Here is a 23437-nt window from a genome sequence, read left to right on the forward strand (position 1 = left end):
TTTCAGTGGAATTAGTCCCATTTTTTTTTTTTTTTTGTACAAACAGGGCCGATGATGGCCTGTACCAGAATGTCCGACGCGGATTAGTGATGTTTTGAGACTTGAGAGGTCAAACTCCGCCCCTAGTGTAGCCTCAAGTGCACTGCTGCTGTATTGCAATCTTCAATCCTTGCATGGCAAACTGTGTGCTGGCGGAAGGTCAGACTTCCAACTTGTCATGATGATGATGAGAGAAGACATCACATGACTGCACTGGTTTCATAATCATGCAGCACTGTGGGGACTAACCCCTGTGTGCGCCGTGTGGTATAGGCTCTCACTCACATGTCAAAAATACTGTTTTATGTCTTTGTTTAGATTGCAAGTGAAATCCCAAATGTGTAAATATTCCACAAGTGTCTTTGCAAGTCACATCAGACAAAGGGCTCAATCCTCATTGTAAGCTGGCAGAGAAAACTGAGCCTAATACCGAACATTTTGTCAAGGAGCTTTGCAAATTTGCAAACCTACAGTCTCTATCTGTGTGACTGTAATGCTGCAGTAAACAGCACATGCAGTAGCTAAAAAAAATCAGGGCAGATGGAGGGCCTGGCAGGGGAAAGCCTGCCCAGCTGAGCAGGTTATAAGTGTACACGGGAAGACTCAAAGAGACTGATGGTGCATGCAAGCTGGAGTCAGCAAAAGTGCCACTAATTGGTGTGTCCTTCCCACACATAGGTTACAGTGGATCTTTCCAGCACAGGAGAAAGTTTTGATGCTTAACTGTATAGCAAACTAACGGGGGGGGGGGGGGGGGGGGGGGGTGCTCATCAGTCACTGCTGTTTTCCTACTTTGAATATTTACATTTGTGTATGTGAGTGCGTGCATGTTTGTGTGTTTCTGTGTGTGTGTTTGTATCCACAGCATGTGGTGCCAGCCTGTGAAAAATAGTAAATCACTGTTTATGAGCTGTTACACTGAGAAGTCCTTGTTGATTCTGAGTCCAAGAATGAAATCTGTTCAGGAATATTAAACAGGCACTTTGTCCTGTATCCCAGTGAGTCACTGTAAATCTGACTGTAAGAAGTTGCACCTTCAGCAGTGATATTTAAAGTTTGACCCAGGATGCTACAGTGCAAATCAGGCATTACTATTATTCGCACAGATACAGAATATATTTAGCTGTATATAAAGATTGCACAGATATAAAGATATGATTGCACAGTTTTTTTTTTAGCCCTACCTTGAGGACATTATGTGTATTTTTCCAGTGGAATGTATTCTGCTGTTAGCCTTCTCCAGCAATAGCACTGAAAGACCCCTTGGGAGACATGAAAAGGTATTATTTATAAATACACCTGAAAAAAAAAACAAACAAAAAAAAACTCATAGGCTTCAAATTTATCCCGCTGAATGCTGCTCAGCTGAGTTTGCCTCAGACAGCCTGTCAAACTCATCTTAAATATTCTTCGGGTTATTTTTGGAGTTGGATGAACCTATTTTCTTTCTTTTCCAGTTTTCTGCACGTGTTGTGCTGCAGCCTTCCCGCAGCTCATAGACCTCCAGCATTGCCACCATGATGAGTGGTTATAAGGGGGAGCTGCATTTATACTACTAGTTTTTTGCTACAACAGTCAGATTTTGAGACACCTAAAGACTGCTCAACTGAGCAAGATTTATATTTTAAAATCAGTGTCACACATATGCGTGACACTATGTGCATACATATAACATATGTACACACACCGAGCAGGCATAACATTATGACCACTGACTGATGAAGTGAATATCACTGATTATCTCTTCATCATGGCACCTGTTAGTGGGTGGGTTGTTTTAGGGAGCAAGTAAACATTTTGTCCTCAAAGTTGATGTGTTAGAAGCAGGAAACATGGGCAAGCATAAGGATCTGAGCAAGTTTGATGGAGCCAAACTGTGATGCTAGAAAGTGGGTCAGAGCATATCCAAAACTGCAGCTCTTGTGGGGTGTTTACAGTCTGCAGTGGTCAGTATCTATCAAAAGGGGTCCAAGGAAGAAACCAGCGACAGGTCATGGGCAGCCAAGTGTCACTAATACACTTTGGGAGCAAAGGCTGGCCCGTGTGGCCCGATCCAACAGACGGGCTACTGTAGCTCAAATTGCCAAAAAAGTTAATTCTGGTTCTGATAGAAAGATGTCAGAATACACAGTGCATTGCAGTTTGTTGTGTATGGGGCTGCATGGCTGCAGAACAGACAGGGTGCTCACCCTTCACCCACCAACAGTGCCAATAATGGGCACAAGAACATCCGAACTAGACCATGGAGCAATGGAAGAAAGTGGCCTCATCTGATGAATCACATTTATTTATTTATTTTACATCACGTGGATGGCCGGGTGTGTGTGCGTTGCTTACATGAGGATAAAGGCAAGCCAGCAAAAGCAGTGTGATGCTTTGGGCAATGTTCTCCTGGAAAACCTTGGGTCCTGCCATCCATGTGGATGTTACTTTGACATGTACCATCTACCTAAGCTTTGTTGCAGACCATGTACACCCTTTCATGGAAATGGTATTCCCTGATGACTGTGGCCTCTTTCAGCAGGGTAATGCCCCCTGCCACAAAGCAAAAATGGCTCAGGAATGGTTTGAGGAGCACAGCAACAAGTTTGAGGTGTTGGCTTGGCCTCCAAATTCCCCAAATCCCAATTCAATCAAGCATCTGTGGGAAATGCTGGACAAACAAGTCCGATCCACCGAGGAACAACCTCACAACTTAAAGGATCTGCTGCTAACATCTTGGTGCAGACACCACAGCACACCTTCAGGGGTCAAATGTAGTCCATGACTCAGTGGGTCAGGGCTGTTTTGACAGCAACCATGAAATTAAAATATCACTTCTCATTATCTCATCTTTTGGGGAGTGGTGGAGAACAATGTGAAACATCTACAGCTTGCGTCATTTTTTATCATGTCAATAATGAAACAATTAAAAATAAAGTGCTTAACAAAGACCACCACCCAGCGTGAGGTTTATACCACAGCTCACCAAAATTAACAGTAATGGTAAATACCAAAATAAGTTTTTATGTTTCTGTAATAGTTAATCCACCAGTATGCATGAGCTCTTTAATCAAAATGATATTTTTAATGCTAAAGTATAATCATTGGTGTCATCCATGAATTTTTTAATTTTCAGTTTAAAAAAAAGGCAGAAAAAAATAGCAGATCACATTATTATTTTTTAGTTAAGCAGCCAATTATAGTGCCTTCCTATCCACTTGAAGCAGTCTGCCCATTCTCCTCTGACCTCTGGCATCAACAAATTATTTTTTCCCAGAGAACTGCAGCTCACTGGATATTTCTTTCTTTCTTTCTTTCTTCTTTCTTTCTTTCTTTCTTTCTTTCTTTCTTTCTTTGGACCATTCTCTGTAAACTTTAGAGATGTTTGTGTGAGAACATCCCAGCAGAGCTGCAGTTTCTGAAATACCCAGTCCAGCCCCTCTGGCACCAGCAACCATGTCATGTTCAAAGTAATTTAATCATCTTTCTTCCCCATTCTGATGCTCAGTTTGAACTTCAGCAGACTGTCTTGATCATATCTACATGCCTAAATGTACTGAGTTGTTGCCATGTGATTGACTGATTAGATATTTGTGTTAACAGACAGTTGAACAGGTGTACCTAACAAAGTGGTCATGAGTTGTTAATAAATGTGAATATTAAGTAAATATAATTTGTTGTGCGACCATTTTTTTTTCTTGTACCACCAATAAATATATCGTGTTTTTTTTATTTACATTGCATGTTCATAACTTCATTCATTTCAGCATCTTTATAATTTACAGATATATTTTCAGTATCTCTGGAGACTCTTCCTGGAATATGTAGGGGCACATTCATTTTTCTATTTACATTGTTTTCTTTGATGCATGTTTTCCACGGCAGTAAACATTAAAGTTAAGAGATTATCAAATGCATGAAACTCTCTGTGTTCATTAAAATCTCAATTTTTCTTTTTTTTCTTTTTTTTTTTTTAAATCTGCATTACTAATTGGCTGTTTTTTGTCACAGGCATCACCAAGTTGGCAACATTTTGCATAAAATCATCTACAGGTCATCAGACTCTGGGACTGGGATAGGCTCCAGGGTAATAGTAGGTACAATCAGATGGGTGCCCTCAGATATCCATCCCTGGGCCGTTCTGTTGAAGGTGGGTCGCTTCATCCCTGTGTCCTGGAGTTCTGGGTATTTTGGGGGGTTCAGATCCACCTCAGGTAGTTTAAATGTGATTCCTCTGGGAGCTTTGTCAAAGCCACCATAAGGAGTGGCAACCCTGTAATTAAGATCAGTTCATGAATGCCAATCTTTGCCACGCTCAGCACCGAATCATTAATATAGACTCATAGTTTTCTCACCGGTTGAAGCATTTGTATTCAGGAAGGTCTTGCTGTGGGTCTGCTGCTGGCATTTTTAGTTTAAGAGTTTCAGCGAGGTCAGGGTTACGGAGGAGGGCCTCCTCCCATGGGGAGTGATAGGACTTGTGCGTAGCTGTGGGATTTAACTTCTCAGTAGTCGTTACTGTGAAGGAGAAAACCATCAGAATCAGCCAACATGAGATCATAATCTGAGCGATTGTTCGAACGTTGCAACAGAACGATCTGTCAGATTGACTTGCTTTTACGTGTTAACTCAGAGCTGTTTTCTTGTGCCTTAATGTTATAAAGTGGACAGGATTATGAATAGATACTGCACTTAGAGAACACTTAACACAGGCAGACTGAGTTGTCCGTCATTATGATCTGAGGCCTTAAAAATAGCACATAGCTGAAGTGAGTGCTCATCATATAATGTGTCGACATGAGATGATATTGTGCTGAAGCCTCTTGGAGCAGGCACAGGGCTCTGTTTGCTATTGAAATGATCAAATTAAATGAAGCTTTTAAAGCTGCCCAGGTTGTATAATTAATCATATTCACATTTAGTACATGATGTCCTGTTCTGAAAATCAGTTGCCATAAGATAAGACCAGCTGTTACGACTGTATGATACCAGTTGTCATTATCATGACAGCATTACATAATCAGTAGCTTTTATTTGACTGTGCAGCTTTATTTTAGTCTCATGCACAATGGAGGAAACGTAAAAGAAAGTAATCCATTTCAAAACTGCATCTTTGATTAAGATTTATTTATTTATTTATGTGACTATATTTAGATCCTTACCTAATCTTAATGTTCCCCATTATGTAAAACACAAACTGCATAATTACCTGAATCTTTTTTTTCTGCATTATTTCCATTGGCTGGTGGCTCCACCTTTATTTCCACACTGTGTGTGTTTTCATTCAAAATGTCGCTCTGCAAAACAGAATAAAGTACATCATATGTGTGTTTTCCTGTGGGTTAAAACATCAGTTGTGTAGCTACATGTAAAATTGCTACATCTCTTACTGCTTTTGTCTTCTGTGCATAAGGATCCACACACACACACACACACACACTAACATGCACTGATAAAAAAGGAAACAGCTCCTCAGCAAAGTGCCTGAGAAGCCTCTCAGAAGACTCGCTTGCAGGATGCAAATGGCACATGTCTCTGTTATCATCAGTGTGTTACAACACTCTTTATCAAGAGCAAATATCCTGATAAATGTACACAGACACCTCTACAAATTTTCTTTATTTTTTATCCCACGACTTCCGGTAGAGACAGCAAATAAAAAGTAAATAAAATGACTAAATAACAGGTCGACTTACATTGAGCAGCGCGTTTGCTTCATTTTGAATACTTTCAAACGTGTATTTGTCAGATCTCCTCTGGCGCATTTTGAAAAGCCGAGAACCTCTGTTGGAAAGCAGAGATAACTCCTCCAACATGATGTCTTTAGGAATGCTGAGCTTCTTTCCGAGGTCCATAACGTCACCTGTCCGACAACAAATACGACAAAAAAATATAAAGACGGGGAAAAAAGCAATCTGTTATGTACATCTACTGCATCAGTAGGTTAAATGTCTTCATTATAGTTTACATAATAATGACACAATATTTTTCCAGATCGATATTTCATATTTTACATGTATTATTTAATTTTTTAACTTTGAATTTTTCATTGTCACTGATGACTGGTTGGGTTATAAATCAGGGGCTGCAGGCAAAGGCTCCTGATTTATGTCAATAGTTGCCAGTAGCTGACTTTCCCATAAACCAACAGAAGGTTATTGTGGCTCTAGCCAGATGGTTTCAAAGCTGAAAATGTTGGATAGAGAATATCAATACGCACAAAATAATGTCCTGTGGTATCAGTTTGGTTGGGTTTAAGAGAGCTCATAAGATAACATTATATGAGTCACAAAATTTATCATTTTAATTTTGTAAGCCTTGTCATGGAAAATGAATTGCTCTCATTGTACTTCTGCTTGAGGTTTAGTTTTGGTTGTACGTGATGCTCCTTCATCCACGTGTACAGACAGAATGTACCCCAGCTGTCACAGACCTTCACGTTTCCCAAACAGCTGTTGGCCCTCCCGACTTCCCTCCCCTTTGACACCCACCCAGAAATAGACTTTTGAAATGACAAAGACTTAACCACCATAGGTAGTAAATCATCCCCTTAGCTGATTTATGGCAGTCGCCGGAGAGCAGCCTTGACATTTTGAACTCTGATCACAACGGACTTTCTCTTGTGTTTGTCTGCAGAGCCTCAGCTCTAATATCATACCGCTGGTACCATGGACCTCTTGGCATATAGCTGCGGCACGCTTCTTCCTCTCTCCAGGTGGCATTGTACAGAATTGTGACATTGCGGCTTTGGCAGAACTCAGCAGGACTGGAAATACATACAGGACACAGGATGAAGTTGTTCTGCCAGAATCATAAAGGAGTTTTATTTTTTGTTCATATGTTTATAGAGCTTTGTGTTTGTTGAATTTAAACATAAGGCCACCTATGAAAGGGAGAGTTTTGAAAGATCACTGAATAAAACTCAAAATATATTCATACAGTCTTAATTGCCTTCCTTTTTTGGTACATAATTCACTAGTAAAACATATATATATATTTTTTGAGTCTATGTCCCATTTATTGTACGTTTAAGATGATTTGGATAGTACACAATATATGTCATTTTAAAATAAACTCTGCAGGCCTCACATTTAAAGATTACAGAGTATTGCATAATCAAAAAAGCTCCATTGTGCATGCATTGCTACTATACACACAATTCTTAAATCTCTTTTCATCACAGCATCAGTTTTTGAGTACGTGAGCTAACGTTAGTGGCATCCCCTTTAATTTTGCTTAAAGGTCAAGGATGAATTCGTGTCCTAAGTTTGTACCATAGCTGGACACAATCATAGCCCTGCACTGCCAAATAAAAGTGCTCAAACATGATACCAAGAATATTTCTCTCAGTGTTTTGTGTATTTTTAGGTTTACTTTGTTGCTAAATTCAGAATGAGATCAAAGATTGTGCACCGCTAAAAATACTTTTTAGAAACTCTGAAATGTTGAATAGCTCAGTTGTGCCCTGTGCTGTTGACATTGCAGGAACATGTTAAAAATATTTCCCATGCAATACAAATAAAAAGAAAACCATCACTGAGATTCTTGAGACAGAAAATATATCTAATGGTCTAATAAACTGCTAAATACCCATGCGGTCATTAAGAAAGCCTAAATGTTAGATAGTGTCAAATGTAATTTTCCAAAAGAGCTGTATTAATATAATCACAACCACATATACCACATATTCAAAAAATACGCTTGATGAGGCTTGCCTGTACCTGGGATGGCGTCCCTTAGGGTGCAACCTGTATCCTTGAAGAGGAGACACAGAGACTCAGGGGTCAACCTACAGTAGGTAGTTTGATCTTCCCTGATCTTCACACTCCTGGACACTAAAGCCAAACTGTGAGTGTGTCTCTGTGTCTGTTGTGAGTGGAATGCAGCTTACATCAATAGGCTAAATTTAACCTGCCAAACACTCAAAACCACTCTCAAACACCATGGGGCAAGGATCGCTATCAGAGGGAGAGGGAGAGAGAAGAAGAGTAAAGGATGGTCAGCACACAGACACAGACACACACACACACACACACACACACATGCCCACTGAGATTGTTTGGGGTAACTCCTGTTTCTCAAATCTTTAAATTCAACACATCTGTGTAGGCTGACCTAACCTTTGAGATACTGAGCCTTCAAGTTAGGGAGGTTGTTAATGCTGCGCATGTACTTCTCTCTTCAAACTGAGTTGTGTTGCCATCATTATGTGTAATTACTCACTTTGGATAATGATACACAGATAAAAGAGTGGTGTTAAAGGAGTGATGGTGCTTTGCCAAGAAGGATTTTATGTCAAAGTCATTATTCTGGCAGTTAAAGCTGTTGCAGTGTTACACACATACTGACCGTTTAATCTTTTGTGACATTTAAAGGAGGTATAAAGCTGAATGCAAAGCTTGTCAGCTCAGTTTCTAAAATCAGTACCAGTATCAGCAGCATGTGTTATTACCCTATGATCTGAACTGAAAAAAGTGGAACAGAGGAATTAAAAGAATATATCAGTGGACTTCTCAGAAACCAATTACAGTCAGGAACCGCATTTAAAGTTTGTGTTTAATCTCTTTTATTGCTTGTGTTTAAAAGTGAAAACAATGGCACTTCACACGGTAAAAGCCCAACTTTAAATCTGCACACGTCACGTGGAAACTCTGGCACTCAAGGACAGCATCTGCTTCTGTTAACACTTTAACACCACACAGTGTCTGATCAAAGGTGGGATACTTCATAAATGTATGCATGCATGCCAGATTCATTCATGTTAAAACATAAACACAATAAAAGCAAAAATAAAAAATAAAATAAAAAGCCAACATGCAGTTCAACAGTTTTTTTAAAAAAAAAATAACACTGACTGTGAGGTTCCTACTTGTATTGTGTATTGTGTATTGTGAAAATGTATTGTGGCTCATACACTTGTTTATAAAAGACAGCCAACAAAAAGTGAATGAAATGAATGGAAATGATTGGTGCCACTACATTAGGATTGAGAGAAAGTCTGATTATTATAGGATGAGTGATATCTTTAATGGTTACAGCAGTGTTCATTTAAACTTATGTTAACACATGCATATTACCATTTGTCTTAAATGCCACTGTGTTGTAAAACCTCCCATCAAAGCTGAGCTAATATCTCACACAATCATCACAGTACCTTCTTGCGTTAAACCACGTGATTTCTCATATCATGAACACAGCCATCCATCCTGCCATAAATGCAAAACCTACATAACAAATAGCTTAAACTGTGCCCAAAGCCTTACCCTACTCATGCCACTAACAACCTAATTTTTCATCAAATAGATAGAGTCAACATACGGAAGTCCATCTGCTTGAGATAAGCACGCTATTCAACATTTCATATTTACTATACTTTGAATGAACAGCTGCACCCTATAATGTTAATATAATTTATTATTTTCTTTCTTTTATATCCAATTTTGTCTCAGCAGTTTTAACTTCGCTGGACTTCACTGTACACAGGAGAATACTTTGTTGGACTGGAGCCTTGTGTCATGTGCCCGATACTGGCCCTAAGAGGCTGGGCAGGTCTGAAGGGAGGCCCATAGAAGGCTGGTTTCTCAGGTGAGAATGTCCTGCTCTGGGTAAGAGCATGAAAAGCTGGGGTCTCATGATGATAATGACTCTTGCTGACAGGTGCAGGATCAAGAGACACCCTGCGCTTCCATTCTTCTGGAGGCTCTGGCAAAGATCCCCGGTGCTCTGCAGCTTTGACATTAGTAGTGACAGATGAGGGGAGAAACAAAAATGCTTCATCCACTGAGCCTAATGGGCTTCTTGAAGCTGCCTCCCATGGTGTCGGTGGTTTGCAGACTTTTTCTTGCAATGATGTTTTCCTCTGTATTGGTTGTATCCCAGGTGTGCTCACAGGTGACAGCAGTCCAGGAGAAGGCACTGAATTCAGTCTCTTGGGCAGGCTCAGGGAACGACTTCTACCAAATCCCTGAAAGAAAAGCACAAACTTGTTGGTTGGTGTGACAGACTCTGCTGCCACCTTGTGGCTTCACTGAAACATGGAGCGCTAAAACTTTTATAGTGGGTTGATATTTTAAGTTTGAGTGCATAAAGAAATGCAATCAACTGCAAGATACCTTTTTTTCTGAAATAAATAGAAAAATGTAGAAAAAAGAATACTATTTTTTCCCATTATTATTATTATTATTACTTTTATTTTAAAAACCTGTAATGCTTCCTGATTCCAAATGAAATATGGCATAAAAATCCAAGTCCAGGGACTGAAGGTAGGTTTGGAAAAGTAATAAAAGGCCCTTATTTTACTGGACTAAAGACACTAAAGATACTGTCTTAAATGCACTGGTGGTTGTTTCTATGTAAAGCTCAATTAAAGGAGATTATCCTTGAAATATCCTGTGGCAAAACTCCATGGAAGCACACCAGGGCAATGATTCAGCCCTAAGAGTGTCAGGTATTGAAAATATTAGTTTTGATGCTCGAGGGGGGAATACAATGAAATGCCTCAAAGAAAGAGGCATATACTGTTTAAGGCCACTGGTTACCCTGGTCTAAATGAGGACTTAGATCTCATGTTTCTTATAGTCACTACTTTTGTCCTAAATTAGGAGCCCTATTTTTGTGATTGACTAAAGTTGACCCATACGGCTGTCTTTCTTGTCTGACAGTTGTGTATATTTGATATTGTTGTGGCTATACACTATATGATGTACTGTAAATGATGATGATGAAAATGATGCATGTACTTGGTGTTGCACACTTGTGGTGAGTGAAGCTGTAATTGCTGTGTTGGTATATTTGTGTTTCTGCACCCTGAAGAAGGAATAAATATATATATCCCATGTGTATAAGTCATAAATCTGAATTTTGGGAAACATTAAGACTAAATGAAGAATAATTCACAACTTACCTGCTGCTGGTTCATGCACCTTGAAACAAGTACAGCGGTAAAAAAGAAGAAAAAGATGAAAAAACTTTGCTTGGAACTATTTTCTCTGCCAATGTGTCTACAGGAGAAATCCTGCTTTAATTAGAATTTGAATGAGAATTACATTATTTATTTTTTATTTATGTATTTATTTTAGGTTGTCATGTCAAAATTTTGAATTAGGTGTCTCAAAATTTCAACTTACTAACTTAAACTTCTGAGAAAATAACTCGAAATTGGGAAAATAACTTAAGAATTAGAGCTATGAAGTCAAAATTTTGAGAGAATAATAATGGGTGGCAAAAAAAATTTATTGATTGTTTGCAATGCTTATTGTTCTAGTAACAATGAGTTTGTGAATGTTGGATATATGGAACCGCCAACACAACTCAAAGCTTAAGTTGACCCTAGCCTTTCTTCAGATGTAATTTTAAAAATGCCTCTACGCTGCATACAGATAATATATCATTTAACATGATAGAAGCTCATGACATGCTGTCTATGAACCTTTAGAATAGCAGAATCAAATTCTGCTTAGAAAAGTGTGCAAAAATCTATATTTTTAGGGCTGAGATCATAGTTCCAAACTTTCCACATTCAGAGCTTAACCCTTTTACTACCACAGGGGTCAAGGCCACCAGTGACCCCTGTGGTAGTAGAAGGGTTAAGATGAAAAAGCTGTGACAAAAACACACACGAACAGCTACGTTTGAAAGAATACATCATAAAAACCAAAGGTGCAATAAAAATGAGCCACTTTTGTGTGAAAGTGTGAGGCAGTGAGAAAAGGAAAGAAACAGAGAAGTCATTTGTGACACACACATGAAGCACACAAGTGGGAGGAAAGAGAACTTTAATAGTAGTGCTGAGTACAAGAAGTGCAAACACTGTCAGAAAGATAAAGGGACAAAGAGCTGGAGCAGATGTTTTCCTGTTTTCACTTTGAGTTGCTAATAATGTGAACCAGTAGCAGAACATTCAAATCTCTGTGATATTTTTGCTTGTTTCTGAAGACTTTTCTGACAGTTGAATAACTGGCCATAATGTGAACTAGCCAAATTAGAAAAAAAAACCAAAAACATTTTAAAGACATTTTAGTCATCAGGTCACAAACAAAGTGAATGTTTTTTGCTGCTCTAATCCCATCAAAGTCTGGAATGAGACTGAAGCAAATGCAAATTGTTTCCCCAAATGCATGAAATATTATAAATATCTGGCAAATGCCATTGTACAAGTGAGTAACCATTATCTCAGATAACAGAATACTAGAAATAAACAAGGAAAAGAAAATCAAATTTGATTGGGGCAAACATATGTAACAATAAAGGGTTTGTGTTTGTTTTGTATTGTTTTGGGTGTCACTGGTTACAACTTTTACATACAAATTGCATGTAATCTAAAAAAAAAAAAACAAGAAGACTAGAGACTGCAGTACAACAAGCATCTCTGCACACAGAATAGCACATCCTTTTGCTTTTCCTTTTCTTCTCCAGCTGTCAGGGAGATTACATCATGTGCTAATTTATTAATTTGTTTTAGTTTATATTGAATTTATCTGTCACAGTTTTAAAAGAGCTTAGCTGTCCCTTCAGCTGTTTCCTTACATTGCCAGCTAAACAGATCCTTATAGCTGCATTCTGTAAATGATTTCATTTGAGTCTACATTTAGTGCAAAAACTATATATTTCCACCTGTTAAGACACTTCAGAGGCTGCCAAGTTGCACTATCTCAGTCTTGACTATACCAAAACAAGACTATATACAGTATTAGAATTAATGTAGCATGGCTACAGGCCTCCACTGTCTGCTCATCACCACTGGCTTCTTAGCAGAAAATTTTGGCCGAGGAGCCAATTGACGTGCGCCTCTAGCAATAAGAGATGCAGGAGAGAAAGCTGAAGCTATGCTCTCAGCAGCAGATGACTGCTGGGAGGTTGTGCTTGCAGGTCTGGCGCTTTGTGCTGGCTTTTTGCTTGTGTGACGGGCTGCAGGTGCGGCAGTGTGCTTTTCATTCATGTGCTTGCCAGTTGCGAGAGGTTCAATTGATCTTGTATTTTGGGCAGATGAACTTTGGGAACTTACCGATCCAGGAGACTTAGTTGGGGCTTCTGCTTTGCTTTTAACAGCAAGCTCAGAGGTATTATAAGGAGAATGAGCAGAGGCAACTCTAAGTTTAAGGTTTTTGGTAGCCTCAAACTTTGACACTGGGGCTGGTTTGGAACTGGGACTGGGGCCGGGGCCGGGGCTGGGGCTGGAGCTTTTGGCTTCAGGGATCACATTATATTTGAACAGTGATGAGTCCAACTGATAAGGCTGATGTTTCATTATATCTAAAGAGTTGAGGTGCTTGGGGGCTGATTTAGATTTCTCTTTGGTCTTGGGATTGATTTTGGGGCTTGTGGAAGGGGGTTGCTTGGCTGCAGGGTAAAAAGGAGAAAGAAGGGGATTGTATGATAATGGAGGTGGTGCACGAATATTCGATGAATACCTCCAAGAGTTTGGAAGGGACGAGGCTGGGGAGGGGGATCTGGTTTTGCTTGCTTGCACTGTTTCAGCATCAACAATAAACTTCTCCATACGGGACTGTCTTTTGGCAAACAATTTTGCACCTTTTCCAGCCATGGCAGAGCCATCGCCAGCCTGAATGGGACCTCTGTTTGAGACACGACCCTTCGGAGAAACCTCTGGCGCTTTTGATGAGTGGATATATGACTTCCCTGTTTGTGGTGGGCAAGAGGCAATTGAATCCAGAGTGCTATCTGGCATATTCTTTGACTGTGGGCTGTGGGTCTGTATACTCACAGGGGATCGTTGCGGCTGTTGACTCCAGCTATTTGTGGTTGGCTGAAGATGAAGCTGAGAAGAGGAGGTGACTGGAGCCCAGGCATTAGCAGGTGTTTGAAGTGTTGCCTGAGTTTGATCTGGTGCCCAACGGTTGGCCATCTGTTGAGGCTGAGCCCAGTCTTGTTGCTGTAAGTAGTGCTGGCTATGAGGACCTACAGGACTGTGCGAAGGTTGTGAACCCGGACTTCTTGGTGGAATATAGGGTTCGTTGGAGGGACTCCTTCTCATCCAAGGTGGGCAGTTTGGGTTGATGGCGGGTTTCGGGGCGACTGGAGGGGGGTTCTTGAGCTTTATTGTTCTAGGTTGCATAAAGTTACAAGCTTCAGCACCTAGACTAAAACAGTCTTCCTCCGACTCAATATAAGACCTCCTTTCCCCTTTGTTTTGAATGTGAAGAGCCAAATCTTGTGCTGGCCTTGATGACTGTTTATTAGTTGGTTTCCGTTTTGATTCCGGTAGAATGCCAGTTTTGATGGCTGGCACAGATATTCGTTCATCTCTTGAGGCTATAATGTCACCAGTTGGAGACCAAACCAGTGGGTTAGTGTTAATAGGAACAGGTACTTTAAATCTTGCTTCTTGCTTCATTGTAACTGGAACAACGCTCCCAGGTGTGTGGGGAGAACTTGGGCTATCTTGAAATCCTAGAAAAGGCTTTGCAGTTCTGTTTGGCACCAAGGGTTTTGTCGAATTGGACAGATGTTTCATCTGTTGGAAATCTTCTTGGTATTCTCCATGCTGCTTGAGATTTGCATCCATGTAAAGTTGATCAGCCTGATCAGCATGCACATACATTTCTTCAGTGTCGTAAACATTCTGTGGTTCTGCACATTCGGGTACTGTTAATGCCTCCACAGGTAATCCTTTACTCCTCAGCTCTTCGTGCTCTGACACAATTTCATCTATTCGTTTGCGCCGCTGGGCAAACATCAAAACTCCCTTCCCTTTTGTCTCTGGTAGAGCTTCCATTTCTCGGGCACTTCCCCAATTCAGACTCAAATTATGCTGCTGATGATAAAGAGAATACTGCTCCTCTAACTCAGAATCACTTGTGGCCACAAAGTTATACCCGGCTGATGTAACTTCTTCAGTTTCCTCCTCTATTTGGTCTTCGCCGTCAAGCTTGTTTTCACCAGTTCCGTAACTCACAAGCGTAAACTTCTTGACTCTCTGCCGACGTTTTTTGAACAGCAGGGCTCCCTTATTTCGGGGGTTTGGTGCATCAGTTAGAAGCCGAGCAATTCTCTTACATTTAGACTTGGTCTCCTTGACATGTCTTTCTGATTGGCTGTCGCTGTGACTGAACCCTGAGACAAAGAAAAAGATGGAGGGAGGCACAATTTCAACAAGTTGAAATTGAACATCAACATAAGAAAGTAAAATGTGATTTGTAATGTTTTTTGTTTACACAGTACTTAACTGGTCATTGCAGAGGAAAATAAAATAACCATGGGACTGATAGTGCCATTAGGATTAGCAACTAATGCAAGCATGACAGGTAAGACACAATTTCATTTCCCCCTGCTGAAGCAAGTGCACTAATAAAAGCATCATATTTACTTACAGCTAACTTTTGAGGGGGGGGGGGGGGTCCTTAAGGCAAGAAAAGTGAGGAGCTCACTTTCCACTGCAGTCAAGGCTTACGATCGGAAAAGGGATCAGGTGACAGGCCAGGGTGACATATGCTGGTGTCTGTCAAATTTGTTTCTACCAGCCTCATCATATGGTCATATTTTATTCTTATCCTGCTCTGACTATTAAAGCCATGGGTATTCTCCCAGTAAGTTTACCTCAAATAGACCGTATCTTACAGCATGGAAATAGCAGCACCCATAGTGCTTTGTCAATGTTATTTAATCAATTAAATATGTTCTTTTGAGTCACATGACGACTGCAATAAATACAGCCTAAAATAATTGTATTTAACTTTATTTTCTGACTGTAATTTGTGCCTCACTGGCCACATTTAAAGCAACCAAATTCAATTTTAACCATTCATAAGTCACTTTAAATTATTTTAAATCTAGAAAAAAAAAAACTTCTGCTACTGTGCAGTTTTGCAATACTACCTTCATCGAGATATTAAAGGAGGGTAGAAGATCAATACTTACGTGTGTACCTTGTCCTGTGCTTGTCTGGTCTGCACAGATCTGTGTCAGACTCTGAGTTCCACTTCTCTGCCTGCTCAGCACCCTCATCTGAAATTCCAAAGGAGACAGAAGCAGGAGGTGCTTCGCTGCTCCCTCCTTCCTCTGAAGATTCAAGCTTGCTGTTCCCAGTCTCTGGGCCCTTTCTATTACTGGCTCCCTGGGGGTGTCCTGTGGTCAGGGTCAAGGCCACGGTCATATCAGCAGCACAGCCAATAGAGGAGAAAGAAGACTGGGAATGTGGCCGTGATATCTTGCCAGCATGATCCTCAGAGTCTGGACACTCTGAATGCAAGGAAGGCTCTGAGGCTCGGATGTGAGGAGACTCTGTAGTGGACTCTCTTGATTCACTAAGGTAGATGTCATCCTCCTCCTGGTATGAAAGTTCTTCTTCACTTCCAGTAAGTTCAGGCAGGGACTGTTGCTCACCTGCAGATTCCCAGTCTTGAAGGTGTTCTGGGGAGTCGGAGTCAGGGTCAGACTTGAGGATATGAGTATTTTCTGGGTCCAAGTGGTACTCTGCTTCACTAACTTCCTCTTCATTGTAGGATCCAGACACATAAAACTCCTGGGACCCATCTGAACCTGACCAGGGGGCCAAGTTATCGCTGCGGTCTTGATCTTCAAATTCCGGTTCCATCTCTAATAGGGTTTCACAATTTCCTGGGTTTCACCAATGATACCTTTATTAAGACAAGGACAAAGAACTTAAAGCTAATGAACCATTTCCCTTTAGGCATAGATTTCAATATAACAAACTATTTTAGTTCACATATTATATAAAAATATTGCATGCCCTATAAGGTCTACCCTTGACTATAAGTCACATTTGTTTTCTGTTCAGCTCAAGAGATTTCAGTATTCAATGACCTTTGTAACATTAGTGATTACCATGTTATTTCCTAAATGATTCCTATCCCCAATAGGAAGTGCAGCTCTGCTGTGGAAGTTTCAACAGAGCTGCCATTGCTGTAAATGGAATGGTATGTAATATCATGGGGGAAACAGCATTCACATCCAAGAGCATAAGCAAAACAATTGGGTGGCTGTTTGCTGAACTTGTGTTTATATGAAGAGATTTCTTTTCCCTCCTCTGTCCCCATCTGTCACAACAACTCTGATCTCTGTCAGCCTTTCCATGTACGAACTAAATCTGAGCCCTCCTTCTCCTCCCTTAAAGACAATGTTTGTTTTCACTTGTATTAACATATTGTTTTTTTGTTTTGTTTTGTTTTGTTTTTTGTAATCAGCTATGGATAGAAATTTACCAAAAAAAAAAAAATCTGTTCAAAACAGATGGCCAGACCAGGGCTCAGAGAGGGGGGAAGCTGTTTGTAGAGCAGTGGGGAGCTCTAAAAATAGTTTTTACTGAAAATAAAAATCTTTTATTCTAAAACACATTTCCTGACATCCACCAGGAGGTGGTGCCCTCACACTAACAGAATATGAACATAAGGTTTATATTATATTATATTATATTATATTATATTATATTATATTATATTATATTATATTATATTATATTATATTATGTGACACACCATCCATATGGCTCAGTAAGCTTTTGTTTAGTTAGGCTAAAGTTAGTATGAGCTGCAGAATCTTTACACTGAGTAGTCTCACACAGTACGCTGTGCATAAGTGGATCTAAAAAACAAAGAAAACAACAACAACAAAAAAACAAGTTCATTCATAATCCACTCATAACCATATATGTCACTACAAGAAAGCTAACTTTCTCTTATACACAGAAACGGTTTAGATGAAAACCAAAGACATGTTTTTAAAAAAGTCATATTTTTCATTTATAAAAGACTGCTGAGCATTTATTGCTACATATGGGATTTCAAAGATAAGCTACATTTTATGGAAAAAAATACTTCTTAAAGGGTCTTGAAAGCATGCTCTTTCTATAGAGTACTGCCTTATTCATGTACATAGGCATTCATTCAAGTTTGGGGAGGTTTCCCTGGTGGGATATGGTCAGTAAATTTTACATCACATTAGGAGTTGCCACAATGGCCCAATGATGGCACCAGAGAAAAACTTACGACGTGTCTAAAAACAATGAATTCTGTAACCTGCAAAACAGTTGGGTTTTTTTGTTTGTTTTTGCTTTGATTTTGACATGTCTTCTGAGCAAATATTTTGGTTTGATGGCAGCAGTGGAGAAATGATCAGGTCATCACTAAAAACAATCAGCATCCAAAGATCATAAATATCCAACTCAACGCCATGTGCAGCTGGATGGGGGGAATGGTAAATGGTATATGATAATGATAATGATATGAAGAAAATACAGAGAAAATACAGGCTGATAATTGACTTTCACATCATTGCATGTGTGTTATCGCATGGTCAGCATTACTAGGATTAATTGGCACTTTATCTTGTGTGTTAGCATGAATTAGGGGTGGATTTTGTTCTGGCGTACCATGAGAATTTATGCTGCAGATCCCAACTGCCAGTGTAAATATTCTTATGATACTAAACATATTTTTAATTGTGAGTATTAACTACAATATTTAACATGTGTTACTTAGCTTGCATGTATTTTTCATTTCGTTTTTAATGTTTTAAATTTGAATTTATTTATTTGCTAGAACCTCTGATTTGACCATGAATGATTTGAGTAAAGGACTGCTGGCTTTTCACAATTTAATAAATGTAAAGTACCAGTCAAAAGTTTGGACATATTGGTAAGTGTGTCCAAACTTTTGACTGGTACTGTAAATTCTGGAGAAGGCTCCTTGAGCAGACCTAAAACATGCTGGAGAGATTATGCCTTTCAGTTGGCTTGGGAATGCTTCTGTGTCCCCCTAGCAGAGTTGGAGGAGGTGGCTGGGGAGAGGAAAGGTCTGGCCATCTCTGCTTAGACTGCCACCCCCAAGCCACAGACCCGAAGAAGCAGCAGAAAATAGATGGATGGATGGATGGATGGATGAAAAATTTTATGGTCAGACAAACATTGGCAACAATGACAAGAGGTACATTTGGAGAAATAAAGATGAGGCTTTCAAACCTAAGAAAACTGTGCCAGTTATCAAGCATGGTGGGGGTAGCATCATGCTCTGGGGCTGCCAGTGGTACTGGTACATTGCACAAAGTGGATGGAATAATGAAGGAGGACTACCTCCAAATTCTTCAACTTCACCTCAAATTAATACCTAGTTGGTTGAAACTTGGACACAGTTGAGTGTTCCAACAGAACAATGATCCCAAACACACATCAAAACTGGTTTTAGGCTGGATAAAGCAGGCTAACATTAAGCTTCTGGAATGGCCTTCCCAAAGCCCTGACCTCAACCCTCTTTGTGGACTATGGTTAAAAGTCGGATCCATGCCAGGAAACTAACCAGTTCAAATGAACTCTAACATTTCTACCAAGAAGAGTGCGTGTGTAATTTACTGAGGGACATTTAACCAAGTATTAGTGGGGCAGTACATACTGTATATATCTGAGACTGTACATATACTTTTGACCCTCCTGGATTAGAGAAAATCCAAAATAAATTCAAATGTGTGCACCCAGTTCTTGATTTTTAGTCATTAAAGATGCATGCTGTAAAATTATTCCACCCTGGAGAATAAACATTTAAAGAAATCATTAAAAGCCCAAAATTACCATGACATTCATCCCCATGATGAGTGTTTGTACACTTCTGACCACAACTGTTCATGACCATGCTTTTGTGTGCAGCTGACTTCCTACTCTGCCATGACTTAAACTGTCATAAACTTTATTCAGTGATAAAACTGTTTTTGTTTGTTTGTTTGTTTTGTTTTGTTTTGTTTTGTGGGGGGTGGGGGTGACTCTATTGCAAGAAAAAAAAATGCATTTACTATTTACCACTGCAGACATAATAAATGCACACATTACTGGACTGGAGCCTGGGAGATCATTAAGCCTTACAGAAATATTTTTTACTATACTCTTATTATACAAAGAACATAGAACACATGCAGCTGCAGGATTACTAAAACTGTAAGACCTCTTGCACACTTGCCACATTTTATACAAACACGGTCCCATTCCACTGGCTTATCTTCACACTTGGTTCCACTTCACTTTAACACTCCACCATCATCAAATCTGACTTTGCTGCAATGGGATTTCTCTTTCCAAGTATGGCAGTAACCTCAGCCTGTTGACTTATTGCCATGGAAACAAGGAATCAGCATCCTTGACTAAGGACTGAACTCTTGGTCTGGAGGGCAACCCCCATGAGGACCGAGCTCGAGCGGATTAGATGTTTCCATGTTCTTACATAATTAGACAGTCTAATCTCGGCCATTTATAAGAAACATGTGGTGACATTTTCAGCAGTATCCACAGATAGATTTTTATTGCTCAGTCTAAGGGCCTTATGACAAAACAAAAATCAGCTGAACCCACAAAGATCAACATGCACCCAGCAATTTATATTTACTGATTTATATAAACTTTAAATTTGCGTTGCTGCATTTTTCTTTAACCGGTTTCTAATGCAGAAAAAACAGAAATACAGGTAAAAGGTTAAAAACTTAATGACTAACTTAGTGACATGATAATAAATACAGCACCTTTCACTATTGTTATGAATGAAGATTTTAATCAAAGCCAAGGAGAGGCAATGAAATCAAATCACTTATATTAAGACATCTTTAAGCACTCTTAAAGGAAGATCATTTGCCAAACATTAGCTACTTACATTATACATCTCTGCACCTGATGTCCAGCACTGGCAGCTTCACATCCTGTCTGTTCAAATGAAAAAAAAAAAATGGTTCTGAGTGTTCGTTATCCTGCTAACAGCTCATATGTAGCCTCGGTCATTCGTGTATGCTACTGTATTTAAAGAGAGAGAAGAAGAGGTGTTCCTAACCCACCCCGTTTCCACGACACAGTTCAGGTCATGCACCAGCAGCAAGTTGACATAATGAACTTGTCCTTGGAGAAGGCTTAAGATATTTTTAGATTCATTTGAAACAAGTTTTCAGTTTAGTATCTGTGTGCATTTAATTAAGTTAATTTACTGCTTGAAGAGAGGACAATTAAACTAATTGCAGTAATACTAAGACTGTCATATGCAGAGTCACAGATATACTGTATGGTGTTTTTATATCAGTGTAGCTATACCTTTGTGGTCATTTGCTCTTTGCTGTCAAAATGCATTTTAAATTATACTTCATAAAATTCTAAAAAATCAGGGTAAAGTTTGGGGATATCTCAGCTGAATGGTAAACAGATTATGTAAGACTGCTATTCTCTTTGAAGGAATGACCGTAAATGGAACTAAATCTAGTTTTGCAACTGTGGTTTGCTCATGGTTTCACTCATTTAATCATTTTTCAAGTTGTACATCATTTTACAGCTAAGGAATCTTCAGTAAGTAAAATCACATATTAAGGGCTTCGCAGGAAAACATATTTTACACATTACAGTATATTTTCTTTTTGTTAAAAGCCACTCCCGGGAAAACATTGTGTTTTTTCATGTCAGTAGTCTTATTAATTTACCATGGAATGAGCAATATATAGTATATGGTATACTAAATGAACACAATAGTATATTTCCTGGTAATGGAAATGCTCTGAGGTAATGCTCTTTTTTTAAAAATATTAATTTAACCAAGTCATGACACATTTTGCACATGTTTGCTTTCTGAAGAAAAATTTAAGCGACTCTATTTGTGCGTTCTTCAATCTACTGTGAGCCTGTATCAGTGCTCAAACTGAACGTATTCACACCCACCTAAGGTTTACTTTGTGCTGCTTAGTATATTTTTTTATTCCTTTTAAATGTGAATTCCTTTTAATACTTTTTTTTTAATTATTTAAAAACCTACCAAATTATGTGTCAATTAATTTGTTTTTTGTTTTGTTTTGTTTTGTTTTTTGTTTTGCCATAAGATGTTATTTTATGTGATGTCCAGTGAGAGGAGGTGTTGAGCCTCTGTAAAGGGACCTTCACGTAGCTTCGTCATTGTGCAGAGGGAGGCCATTGAACAGACCTCACTGCCACCTGTCTCCATAGTACAGGTTTACCAAATGTTAAACCATATCTATCTGCAGAAGGTTTGTTAACACTAAAATCCCTTTTGTGTATCGATAAATAGTGTAATTCGGTGGGTTTTGCTGTAAATGGAGCATTAGCTTTTGGCTAGTCTGCCTGTTAGCTGCAATAATATTCAAATCTCTGTGTCCTTGACTGTATTTAATCTGAGGTGACAGTGACTTATTTAAGAACATTTTACTGTCGCTTTTGTTAAGTGTGAATGCATGCTGTCATAAAGCTGTTCTTTATTTTGTCTGTATAGTATATAGCGCTTTGTTAGGAGGTATGTGAGCGCTGAAAGTTTATATTTATGGTAAATTTTGCAGTGGAAATTAGTTGCAAAGTTTGAAACAATGGTAATCTTATTTTAATTGTAAGCAGGTTAATGTAAAATCATCACTTTGGCTCATGTTGCAAAATGAGAATACACAGCATTGCACGTTCAAAACTGAAATCACCAGGCTCACAGTGCTGTCAGTGAATATTTTAATCATATTATGAAATATTCAAATGATGGTATATTTAATAGTGAAAATGAATGTTCAGTTTAGGAAAACCAAAAAAAAAAAAAAAAAAAAGCACTGCCAGGGTTGCACAGATTCCAAAGCTGGGTTTTCACAAGTTGTTTGCTGCAGACCTTCCCTGTTTCAGACGTCAGACACACCGCTGCTCATGCACAGGGAAAGAAGGTTAGTGATTGATTTAAACTAAAATAATTAGGGAACATAAGTGGACTATTTGTGTTTGTAACCCTTCAGTTTAACAATGGGACACAGAACAAACTTCAAATTGGAAGGAAAAATTGAATTTGTTACTTTCCCATCCCACTGATTGTGAATTGTAGCAGATTGGTTTAGTCTTACTATAGCTGATCTCGTCTTTGTGCCTGCAGCTGCTCAATGCAGAGATCCTGTATAACTATATTTCTCTGGGCTATATCCAGTGTATGATTTTAACATGTTTAGCTGGCTGTTGGTCAGTTGTGTTTGCTGTCACACTCATCAGAGTTTGAAGGTGTTGTATAATTATGATTAGTACAACAGGAAAAAAAAGGCGTGAACCAGTCTCTGTCTGTCTTGTTTGCTAGGCACCTTTGGAGGGGGTATTGTGCATACTGAATTTAAGCCCAGCCAGAGCTACTGCTGCCCAGTACTAACGTGGAGCTTTACAACTGTAAAATAAAACATTACAAAATCATCAGTTTGTTTTACATATTGTACTGCAACTGCATTGTAGGATAAGGCTTTTATTGTGAGACGCTGGTCACCACTTCATGAGGCGTTTTTGACGTTCACCACTATAATAAGAATATCATGACTTTTCATCACATTCGTGCTTGCTCCATTATGAGTGCTGATTTTCAATTAAAAATCCTGACTGTCCAAGGCTTTGATAGAGATATCAGTTATAACAATCAAATCAAAGCCAGTGTTTGACTGAGTAACTGCATCGTATTGAGTACAGTTA

General features: G+C 39.1%; 2 protein-coding genes across 2 annotated transcripts; both read right to left on the reverse strand.

Moving 5' to 3' along the window:
* Positions 1 to 3790: 3790 nt before the first annotated feature.
* Positions 3791 to 7859, reverse strand: myoz2b (myozenin 2b). Its single transcript, XM_030739945.1, has 6 exons — positions 7743 to 7859; positions 6680 to 6787; positions 5718 to 5884; positions 5231 to 5318; positions 4377 to 4539; positions 3791 to 4294 (listed from the first exon to the last, which is right to left on the reverse strand). Exons 2-6 carry the CDS (start codon positions 6759 to 6761, stop codon positions 4069 to 4071), a joined length of 726 nt encoding a protein of 241 aa, XP_030595805.1. The 5' UTR covers positions 6762 to 6787; positions 7743 to 7859; the 3' UTR covers positions 3791 to 4068.
* A 711-nt stretch (positions 7860 to 8570) lies between these two features.
* synpo2b (synaptopodin 2b) lies at positions 8571 to 16573 on the reverse strand. Its single transcript, XM_030726466.1, has 3 exons — positions 15898 to 16573; positions 13025 to 15093; positions 8571 to 9985 (listed from the first exon to the last, which is right to left on the reverse strand). The coding sequence occupies exons 1-3, from the start codon at positions 16571 to 16573 to the stop codon at positions 9476 to 9478; spliced, it is 3255 nt and encodes a 1084-aa protein (XP_030582326.1). The 3' UTR covers positions 8571 to 9475.
* Between the last annotated feature and the right edge of the window lie 6864 nt (positions 16574 to 23437).

The sequence above is a fragment of the Archocentrus centrarchus genome, chromosome 1 (genome assembly GCF_007364275.1).
Source record: "Archocentrus centrarchus isolate MPI-CPG fArcCen1 chromosome 1, fArcCen1, whole genome shotgun sequence".
NCBI lineage: Eukaryota > Metazoa > Chordata > Actinopteri > Cichliformes > Cichlidae > Archocentrus > Archocentrus centrarchus.